Source organism: Suillus subalutaceus (assembly GCF_016647625.1).
Source record: "Suillus subalutaceus strain FC151 chromosome Unknown DFJ58scaffold_693, whole genome shotgun sequence".
NCBI classification, from domain to species: domain Eukaryota; kingdom Fungi; phylum Basidiomycota; class Agaricomycetes; order Boletales; family Suillaceae; genus Suillus; species Suillus subalutaceus.
Genome location: NW_024540942.1, coordinates 2,631 through 13,465, shown reverse-complemented (window position 1 = coordinate 13,465; position 10,835 = coordinate 2,631). Strand labels below are relative to the sequence as shown.

The 10,835-nt window shown below is 48.7% G+C and overlaps 4 protein-coding genes across 4 annotated transcripts; 2 read left to right on the top strand and 2 right to left on the bottom strand.

Moving 5' to 3' along the window:
• Nucleotides 1–764: 764 nt before the first annotated feature.
• Nucleotides 765–2,247, bottom strand: DFJ58DRAFT_434255 (uncharacterized protein). The gene is made up of 2 exons (XM_041380389.1): nucleotides 1,147–2,247; nucleotides 765–1,090 (listed from the first exon to the last, which is right to left on the bottom strand). The coding sequence occupies exon 1, from the start codon at nucleotides 2,160–2,162 to the stop codon at nucleotides 1,194–1,196; it is 969 nt and encodes a 322-aa protein (XP_041234726.1). The 5' UTR covers nucleotides 2,163–2,247; the 3' UTR covers nucleotides 765–1,090; nucleotides 1,147–1,193.
• A 1,185-nt stretch (nucleotides 2,248–3,432) lies between these two features.
• On the top strand, nucleotides 3,433–4,257 carry DFJ58DRAFT_832884 (uncharacterized protein). Its single transcript, XM_041392228.1, has 2 exons — nucleotides 3,433–3,755; nucleotides 3,808–4,257. The coding sequence occupies exons 1-2, from the start codon at nucleotides 3,630–3,632 to the stop codon at nucleotides 4,195–4,197; spliced, it is 516 nt and encodes a 171-aa protein (XP_041234725.1). The 5' UTR covers nucleotides 3,433–3,629; the 3' UTR covers nucleotides 4,198–4,257.
• Nucleotides 4,258–5,178: 921 nt separating this feature from the next.
• On the bottom strand, nucleotides 5,179–6,093 carry DFJ58DRAFT_832877 (uncharacterized protein; the record flags this gene model as incomplete). Its single annotated transcript, XM_041392227.1, has 3 exons — nucleotides 5,576–6,093; nucleotides 5,377–5,503; nucleotides 5,179–5,339 (listed from the first exon to the last, which is right to left on the bottom strand). Coding segments are annotated over exons 1-2 (178 nt in total), but the record flags the coding sequence as incomplete, so codon positions are not given.
• Nucleotides 6,094–7,493: 1,400 nt separating this feature from the next.
• Nucleotides 7,494–9,261, top strand: DFJ58DRAFT_739431 (uncharacterized protein; the record flags this gene model as incomplete). The annotated part of the gene is made up of 10 exons (XM_041387040.1): nucleotides 7,494–7,532; nucleotides 7,583–7,651; nucleotides 7,702–7,785; nucleotides 7,839–7,943; nucleotides 7,996–8,229; nucleotides 8,278–8,328; nucleotides 8,387–8,582; nucleotides 8,636–8,643; nucleotides 8,690–8,771; nucleotides 8,822–9,261. 10 exons carry the CDS (start codon nucleotides 7,494–7,496, stop codon nucleotides 9,259–9,261), a joined length of 1,308 nt encoding a protein of 435 aa, XP_041234723.1.
• Nucleotides 9,262–10,835: the final 1,574 nt, after the last annotated feature.

The following is a 10,835-nucleotide window of genomic DNA, read 5'->3' as shown; positions in this document are numbered from 1 at the left end:
CGCAACTGGAGCTTCGTTAGCAGTTAACGCTGAACGTAGCTCGAATTTTGCTGTTCCGAAGTCGCAGTCCTCCTGAGATTTCTGTCGACAAGAGGTCTGAAACTATAAGGATCGTTCTCAGGTCGCTTCAGGCCCAGATTCTCGTGTAGACTTTCCGTCTCATCGAACGCAACGGTCCTCTGATCACGACCATATTCCACGCCCGACCCCCACACTTTACTACTTTAGCAGATAAACGATCCACCCCGCGCGGCTCCACCGCCACAAAACGGCCCGGCCCTCTATTTGCCAATTTTGCACTCCGCACCCCCCTCGCCGCATACCTAATTCCATCTCCACAGATATCCACACTCCCCCGCCGCCCATATGGTGCGAACAAATTCGCATTCATCAACAGGACTCATCGTTCCAAAATCTACCAAACGCTTGGCACGGACAGCTCACCTGCACGAAGTCAAAAGCTCGCTCAGTCGAAGGGAGAGCCAGAACTCAAAGCCTGCAGAACGAGAAAATGACGATGAAGATGTGTTCCGTGGTCCTATGAAGACACATCATTCGCGACGCGTGTCAAGCACCCACGACGGCCCCTCTTCCCACTTAACCTCTCACGTCAGACAAAGGACGTGATGTCAGAAGGCACCACTGACGCTGATGCGGGTTGACACAGATGTTGAAGGAGGGTCTGAATGTTCGGAATTTTCTGCGCCCGATCCCTCCCTTTGATACGACGATTTTTTGATGGACCTTCGAGATTCGAGGCTGTGCACTAGGGAAGGAGTACAGTTACATACCTAAATATCGGCATGCCATTACCGCAACTGAGCGCTGATGACGCATACACGACTTCACAGCCCGTATTAAGCCCGTACCGCGTGACTGTTGAATCGTGATCTTGAATATAGCCTTGGTTTCGATATGTACAAAACCAATGTTTCGTAGTCTGTCCCTAGTCGCTATACTGGAAAATTGCGAAGCCCTTCAACTTCTTGAGCGTTTGGCCCGTGCTTGCGGGACAAAAGCAATTGACATGCATGTTTGACCGATCGGCTGCGATCCTATCGGTTGTCGTCTCATGCTTGGTCGCATGAAACTTGCCATAGTAGAGTCAGTTTGGCTGGACCACAAGACTCGGGAATAGTAACGAACACAAGTTGTGAGTGACATATTTACATGATAAGTGAATGATGAGAGCCCTAGTCTAAATATGACCACCGCCTGTTAACCACATCGCAATAACGTTCAGATTTCACATCACCGATACGATGGTACTTCTCGACTTGATGTTGCCAATCATCTGGGATGATCTCATTTTGCTTCTCTTGACCCTTCTCCTCTCGATAATAAAGCTCTTCCAGCGGACCAGTGAGCGATAGTCGTTCTAGTACGATGTGCCGCACAACGTCCCTTGAAACATCAAAAAGGAGCAGGGTCCGAAGTCCAGGGAGGGAGATCTGCCAGTCCGCGAGGCGTTGGGAGCAGTCCCATTGCCCATGCATCATTCGCGTACGACGTTGCTGGCCCGAGGGTGAATACCTTGAGAGTGGCCATTTTTTATACAGACAATGGAGGAGCTGAGGATCTGCACGATGTGTGAAATTGACGAGATGGAGTTCATCTAGCTCCAGAGGAGAGTTGGAAGGATCTTCCTTGGTAAGCCTGATCAACTCGTGAAGGATGTCTTCGAAATCAGCCTCCATCAGCTCGAAATCGTAGTTAACGCCATCCAATGTCAATATCCGGAGATTGGGCATATGGACATTGTGGAGAAATTTGGCAGTCCAACAATTCATCGTCCACGATTTGATAGCCAGGTAGTGCAAGTGGGGCAACTCAATGGGAGACATGATGTCTGCGGCAAGCGGATCCATATCCACTTCGAGTGCGAGAGTCTGCAGATTGACGAGTGCACCAAGGAGTTGTGATAAAACTTTTGCCGTAGTGCTTGTATCTCTGTCATCCTCATGCACTGGGATGCAGTAGTGTATCCGCAAGTTGACAATATGTGACGAAAATACGGTGGGTGAAAGCCAGGACCAACTCATGCCAAAAAGGGTAAGATCGCTGATGGGAGACGCAGAACCAGGAAAAATCAATGGTCCATAATGGACGGGGTCTTCATCGAATTGGCCATGTACGAGTTGAAGATGCAGTTTTTCTAGCATACGGGCTGGATGAACGCAAGGGCGTGAGATGAGTAAGAGTGCTTGATGTATGTGGGTCTGTGAGGTCGTCCTCAGCGTAAACTCGCGCCAACGGTGCACCTGAGCATGTAACTCAATGATGATCAAGACGAGGTAAGCACCAGCCACGGTTTCGTCGACCGATACGGGGGATCAGAGGCATATGAAGGGGAGAGTAGCTGTGGGACTCCATTGAAGGGGTTTGCGTGGGTCGTTCCAAAGTAACGTGATTCTGAGAGGATGTGTTCCGCTACGTCGCAGGAATGTACGCGTGTATTCAAGAGACGCAGGACCGTCGCCGAAGGAAATTTGTAACACAGTCCACAATGTTGGAGTCTGTGATATGAGACAATTCCATCGCTCGCACACATCCATTGCTGAAATGAGTGCCGATGGCGGAGGGTCGTTGAATTCCTTCTGCGTACACGTCCTGATAATGATAATAATCTTTTTGCCAGTCGTCCCAATGTCTGCCTCTCCGTTCATTCTGCATAGAATAATCATGGAAAGCTGCTTGGTCTTCTTCACTGACCAACTTGAAAATGACGCGGAGCACGTCGTCCGGCAGCCAGTCGATATAACAGCTATTCATCCCGGTTGATGATTTGTGGGAGAAATGGGAAGAAGTGAACTAGTCCAAGTCAATACTAGGAATGGATAGTCTCGGAAGAGACGCACTTCTTAAGGCCAACTGCTGCACTAACACAGGCCCTCGATTGTGGACTTGTCGCTTCAGAGTGTCGGTTCGCTACAGAAACTAGATGCACGTAAGCATATATTACGAGTACGACACTTGCCTAGAAGAAATCCAAGGATGATCGATCTGATCCCCCACTGAACCATAATGCACGCTGTTCCTGATCAGAAGTGCCACATAGGGCTCCATGGGCCCCATGGGGAACAAAAGGCTGTCATTGTCAAAAACTATCCTAGAGAATAGAGTCGGGATCAAGTGCAGAGTTTGGACAGCCAGGATTACCAGCTGCCTTGGCTAGGAGATCTAGACAGCAACCACATCTTGGGTCCCTTGCAAGCGAAAGGTTATAAATTTGGCCGGTCTCGGGCCGCAGCCTGGACACAACGGCACCAAGTTTGGAACTCCGGCCCGCTCGATGTGTTTGTACCTTACTGCGCTCAACTTGAAGGAAGCCAGTATCACTCGTCGACGTCGATCACCCCACATATTTCTATGATATGAAGGTCACAAATGACTATTTTCATCATGAGATGTTACTACCCCGTCCATTTGCATTTTCAACGGACATCAATTATTTTGCAGCTTCGAGCGTGCCTTGAGATTCGAAGGATGATTATTCATTCAACGGAAGAAGCAAGGAAACCTACACCACACGTTCAATCCCGACTACTAACGAAGCGAACTAGATTCTTGGTTCTAGCCTCCCCCTCGATGTGAGATATAGGTTTATGGTAGAACACTAAACTCATGATATGCAACAATTGCCTGCAACGATTACCCCAAGAGCCAAAGGAAAACAACTTGAACGTTCGCTGGGACTCCACCTAGGGTTCTTCGATCAACCGCCACATCCTTCTAGCACTGCAAAGGGTCGCCCTGTAAGACGTTCCAGACTCGGATTCAAGTATATGCTAAAAATTGATTTGTTAGATACGACTTGGACCTGGACCTTCATCAGGCTCTGTTCACCAGCAGGCCTCCACAAGATTCAAGAACCACCGATCGGGAACGGCGCATGCTACCTCTTCCAAAATTATAGAAACGGATTCGTCATCCAAGTCGAAGTCCAATGTAAGGGAAGCTCAGCAGACGTCCTCAAGATCTGCCAGTCGGGAATTGGCGTATTCTACCTCTTGGCAACTTTTGGACCCGCATTCGTCACCCTCAATCCCACAGGGCGGTGTCGACTCCATACATTGTCGAGGTTTAGCGACCGGACAAGCTCACAGGGCACGTTCAGCGTATTCGTTCTCAATGACGTGTCTCAGGAAATTCCCAGAGGACTGTAGTTTCACGTTCATGTCGGACAACAACTTCTAATGGTACCAGGTCAAATCCCCATTCACAGTCGGCGTCGACTCAGGAAGGCTCGCCTCAGGCATCTAGTGACATTAGGTATAATCACCAAGGAGCCACAGCTCGGAATAACTCAGCAGTCTTCTGGGCAAGTCGGACGACTAGGACATACACAAAGCCACGTCGATAGAAAGGACCGAGAGCATTGATTCAGGGATGTCTATACGGAGCGTAATACCTAAAGCGTCAAAGCGCATGGATTATTTGCTGGAATTGGTTGTGCTGTGAGTTTTCTTCACATCTGGAGTGCTAGACATAGTCAATTCATGCATTGCATCAGCATTCTGATATGCTCGTCTCCTGCTTGATTATGTTCTATGTATGACATGTTCTATGTTAATATGTAAACCTGTTTTCCTGTGGCTCGTCGTATCAATGCCACATTCTTGTACGGTTTGCAAGGAATTGACATGGTAATTGTTGTGATGAAGCTGGCCGATGATCGCGACGATTAACGAATTACGATAGAAAGCTGGGAACACTCCCCAGGGTCATTGACTCCAAAGGACGATAGATGTAATTTTTTAAACAAAAACCAGGCGCTGCGCTTGCTGGTGAGGCCGGGAACATCCTAATGTTGGTTCACCGTTTTTCATGTATTAGGGTGTTAGCATCTTCCCATGGATCAGTCTTCCCAGTCAGACCATTAAATGGAAGGACAGTTCTTAATATTGAATGGATCAGGCAAATTACCCTCGTGTCTCGTCCTTCCAAGGCATCCACACAAACGACCGAATTCCTTTTGCAACAGCTTGAGACAAGACTTCACTATCTACCCGCCATGCGCATGACGGCAATAGACAGTTTAACACACGTGCGATTTCGTAAACATGCTCTGTAATGATGACAACTTGGTAGTAGACTTGAAGTAATACCCAGTTTATCCTTTGCCTCGATGCCAACTACGACGCATTGAAGAATTTGTCAGTTTCCGTTCGTCTAGGGAAACAAGAACGCCAGTTTTCAAGACCGGTGATTGACACTGCACAGGCCGGCCTTAGAATAGTATGGTCTGTGGGCCACAATCTTCGTCAAGGGGAATGCACCAGAATCGATCGTACTCCCCATTTCCGGCAGCACGGTCAGATACAGGCGATATCAGGGGTCTAACGCAACAGTCTGGTCAATGGCGTGTCGATGGACAGCGATGAAATGACGCCACCATGAAAACACCGATGAGTATCTCACCCAGTGCAGTAACTATAGCCCTATCAATACATAAGAAGCCGAGAGTGCGAACGATAGTCACGTCACCCGGTAAGAGTGGTAACTCTATGCAGCTTGAGTTTCAGTAGTTGCATAGTAGAGCGCGTCTTGGAAGAAAGTCAGAGTTTGCCAGGACGTCAGCGAACAGCAAGGTATGCACCAGCCAGCACCAGACGACCTTCAGCATCCGTATTATATCTCGACGGATTTGCGTAGATTCTGATAGATAGTCGGTCTACAAGATAAGAAATGTTGCAGATATCGCCTGGCTTGGTAGCTTTGGGACCGTGCAAGATCACACGAAGCAGAGTGACGGCGACAAACATTGATGCTGCAATCAGGATGAGAGTAACCGCAGAACGCAGGGCAGCGATAGCGTATGCAAGTTGGAGTTGTGCGATGGCGAGTAGAGATGAACGACTGCAGCTGCCTACATGATCGTTACATATAGTGAGCGAAACACCTTCAACTTGTTGAAAAGTGATGGTCTTGGCTGATTATAGAAAGGAAGTAGATGTTGGCACACCCGTCAAATGTCGATGGAGGTCATGATTGTCGATGGAACGCGTGAAGTCGTGTAGCGCCAAGTGAGCGCTTGAGCAACCACAGGTGACAGCTTGGGGCGGTAGGATACTAAGGGCCTCAAAACCGTCCAAAGTTCATATCAGAACTTGCCTGATGACATCAGCTAGGCTGAAATTTCAAAGCGGTGACTAATTACTTTCCTTTCCAGGCTAGCACTACATAGTGGCACTACTAGGACCTATAGGCTGGCTGCTGCAGGCTGCAGCGCTGCACCGTGGTAGGTCGCAGAATTCTACATCATTTACTTGCAGCGGAACCGCCTCCTAAATATCAGCACCAAATATTGTCTCATCCCATGCACTAGTCTCGTCGTGTGCTTGAAGTTTAAACAGCTGAAACGATCATCGATACATTAAATACAGTTGTCTATCCCTAACGTATAACGTCGGGACCCACCTCACACCTATACATTATCAAAGTTATACAGAAGGACCGATGTCACACATTGTGACTAAATGCGACGAACACATGTGACACCGCTCAACAGTCTCGTCGAAAATCTAAGGTGCTAGAGTACATATCTACTTAAAAAACGAATCTAACGTCGTCTGCCTCGCATGGAGTAGCTCCTCGCGTTGTAATTGGGCACGGAAACGACGGATTTGCTTTAACAAATCAAGTGTGTGCGTTGAGTCCTGAGAATGTCCATGCTGATTCCTGAAGGTATGCTCCTTCGAGCCGCTGACATAGCGCTAGTGCTTCTACACGGGGAAACGTCTGGGGCCGCATCATGATCTTCTTCCGAGTCGTCATCAGAATCAGCTTCAATCACCTCACCCTGTTTCTCAGCGATCTTTCGACTGACTGCAACAACAATGGCCATGTCCCCACCATTCAAGTCGAACCCAAGGGAATCCCCCGATTTGTTTTTCCTCAGCCGGCTCGAGCAGCTCGTCTAAGGATAGTGTGGACAATAGCTGGCACTGACAATGGTCCCCACCACCAAAAGTGCCGTCTGATAATGCATATAGGCATGCGAGGTCAATACATTATACAACATACATTATGCAACGATTTTCTCACTGTCCCACAGTGGGACCATTGAAAACTCGATACAGTATTGAAAATATACACTAAGGGCGTATACATTATGGCATAGTCAACTGTATCACCAAGGCTCGCTGGGGCCCCGCCGCCCCGGGCCAACTTGAACCTTGACGACGCCAGACCTAACTTGAAGGAACTGCTGTATAATTCGGCTCTGGAGAAGACCGAGTTCGCTCGACTTTGCGTCTCTTGATCCTTCATTGCAGTGATGCATACACAATAACCTGCCGCTATGAACTGACGGGAATTGCGTAGCTAAATGATTAGCGCTTGAAGTCAACGTGCTGGCCATGCTTCGAACGTTCTTCGGAGTTCTGCCAAAGGATGAGACGCCCATTCTCTTCTCACACTACTTCTCAAGGCTGTATACCCCACCGTTTCTCTCACACCGATCCAAATCTACGACCAGGTCACCAATCACGATGAGTGAATATAGGTCAGATCCTCCTCCTGAAAGCTCGGTATGTGATTTCTTGAAATCCATCGCTGCCCTTATGCATTCTTTGTCCAGAATCAACCTCGTGGAGGAGTCCGTCAGTCCCTGCGGAAAATGAAGGATGGGTTGACCAAAAAACTTCCTGTGCGTAGACGTGAATACTGATTGTCCTGAATACAACTGAGATCGTGCAGAAACGCTTCAAGCGAACACGCAACCACACCACTGCGGCCCAGGATGTCGAAATTGAAGGGGCTTCATCGAGTCAGAAAATCGAGGTAAGTGCTCGAACTCGCTATCCTAGTTCTTCTGTTTTCTTAGAAGCACCCAGGACACGCTGCATTTCCATCCTTCCAACGATAACAAGCATTCCACCACATCTAAGATTCTTAGCGACTCCGAGAACCAAGGGCTGTCCGGAGAGCCTGCTTCGCAGGTATTTTCGTCAAATACTTTAACTTTCCTCTTTAATTTCGGCTGTTCCACAGGTTCAGGCTACTGCCTCTGGCAAGGAGGAAGGCCCTAATCCCCAATTAGTTGATGCTGAACTTCAGGGTGCCCGTGATGGTGCACAAAGCATGGGATTACTCGGGAGACATGCGACTTCTATGGCATCCGCCGTCAGTAATGCCCCAGCGGATCTCGCTGCCGCGGATGATTTTGAGGCAACGTATCTCGAACCCCTAAAGGTTATCGACGCTGTCCTTGAGAAGATCGCGGATGTATGGGCCATTCTTGTTGATTGGAAGCGAACTAATCAAGTTGCATAGGTACATCCGTACGCAAAGATGGCGCTGGGTGTGCTGTCTGCTGCTTCCAAAGTATGTTCAGTTCCTCCCGGAGTCCAGTCTCCTGCTCAGAATTCATAATTCTATGTAGATTATAATTGCTCAAGCAGAGCGCGACAAATCGATCCATAGTCTCCTCGAGAAATTGGCTGAAGTTTACCGCTTTATGACTCAAGAGGACAGCCTTGGCAAAATTGAATCGATGCGCGGTATCGTTGGAAAGGTCGCTCAGCAGACTATCGAGTGTGCCCGTTTTATCAGGGAATACTCGGAGACGGAGAGCTTCTGTGAGTCGTCGATTGCATTTCGCACATGAATATTATATTCACTATGATCTTAGGGAAGAGAGTCGGTAAAAAACATTGCCGCGGAAACGGATGATATCATCACACAGTACAACAACGCCTTGGACGGGCTTATGCAACAATTTCGGGATCAAACTGATCGGGACGTAGCTATCTTTGTCCACTCTGCGGGTAAGGATTCAGACGTGCCTCTGATTTTAGATGTACTCATATCTTTCAAGGTGAAAAACTCGATCTCAGCGGTATGGTTTACGCAGGGGGCGCGGGCCTAGATACTGCAAAGCAATGTCTGTCAGGCACTCGCACGGACATTCTCTCTCAAATCATCGAGTGGATCAACAGCAGTGGAGATTCTGTCCCGCGTGTAATGTGGCTATCCGGCCCTGCGGGCAAGGGCAAATCAGCCATCGCCCACACGATTGCTAACTGGTTCAACGAAACGGGAGGACTTGGTTCATGTTTTTGTTTCGATCGGCGCAGAGAAGCAGACCGTCGCCATGAAAAGATTTTTTCCACCATCGCGCGCGATCTTGCTGATCGTGATCCGGGGATGAAACGAGCCTTAGCGGATGCACAAGGATGCAAACTCGCTCAAGAATACGACGGACATTACCCAGCAGTGGCGCAAGCTTCTCATGGAACCGTTGAGGAAATTCTCTAGGTCAAGTGTGGGACCTGTCTTGATCGTGATTGAAGCACTGGACGAGAGCGGTGGAGTGGAGACGCGACGGGACATTCTCCGCATACTTTCCTGTAAACTTCAGAACAAAGGTCTTCCCCAAATCACAGAACTCCCATCTAACTTTCGGATTCTCGTTACCTCTCGTCCACTTCGTGACATCGAAGTTGCATTTCACGGTGCTCAGCATATTCTACGGTTATCAATGGACGAAATTCCAGCAGGAGTGGCGGAGCGCGACATCTGCGCTTTTGTATCTGACAAGCTAGAAGGACTGTTACGTTTCGGGGACAAAGAGTTTGCAAACCTCGCTGTGAAAGCCGATGGACTTTTCGAGTGGGCACGTCTGGCATGCGAATACATTAAGGAAGACCTTCCCGGCATAAACCCAAGGTCTCGCTTCGAGACTGTCGTGAATCGCGATCCTGGGAAATGGACAAATAAGTTGTATGATATGTATCGGCTTATTTTGGTAGAAATCTGGCCACGAGATCGGTATGGTGATGTCGAGTACCAGGAAGCACTAGCGGGGTTTCGTTATGTGATGGGACAAATACTCAGCACCGCTGAACCGCTCCCGCTTGATTCCCTCAATGCCATGCGGGACTGTTTTCCCAAACCACAACAAACATTACAAAGTGGACATCGTACAACATATGGGATCCCTCCTCAGTGGCACGATGGATTCGTGCATCCCCGTCAGGCCCCTTCACGCATCCTTCCAAGAGTTCCTCACAGACAAATTATCCAGCGAAGACTTTTTCGTTGAGGTTACAAATGTGCAACACTGCGACCTAGCGTTTGCATCACTTGGAGTGATGGAACAAGGCCTTCGTTTCAATATATGCAATTTAGAGTCATCATACCTCCCTAATCACGAAGATACCGGACTGCCTCAACGAGTCAAAACGTCCATTCCCCCACATCTTTCCTATTCCTGCCGATTTTGGGCTACGCATGTTCAAACAACGGACTTCGACGATGAGCTCGCAAAGGCGATCAGATCATTCTTGAATGACGAGCGACTGCTGTTCTGGATTGAAGCACTTGGACTTCTCAATGGAATCAGCGGTGCAGTTGCTGTGCTTCCATTCGTTGCCAGGTGACTGAAGGTGAGCACATGCCTACGAGGCAGTGTTGGATGAACAGCTCACAAACGAATACAGGGCCATTCTGGATACGAAGATTTGCGGTCGACCACGATGGATGTACAAAGATTCATTCAAGTGTTTGGCGGCATGATTTTGCACAGCACGCCGCATCTATATTTATCAGCGCTCCCATTCTCTCCCGTCAACTCCACCATGGCTACCAAATTTACTGCAAGGTTTCCGCATAACCTTCGTCTGGCATCTGGCTGTGATTTGAACTGGGCGGTTGTTCAGACCATAATTAATACCCACACTAATATGGTACTCTCGGTCTCATTCTCACCGGATGGTACTCGCATCGCGTCTGGTTCTTCGGATAATACTGTGCGACTATGGGATGCAGCGACGGGACAGCCATTGGGTGAGCCCTTGCAGGAGCACACTGACGGGGTCACCTCAGTCTCG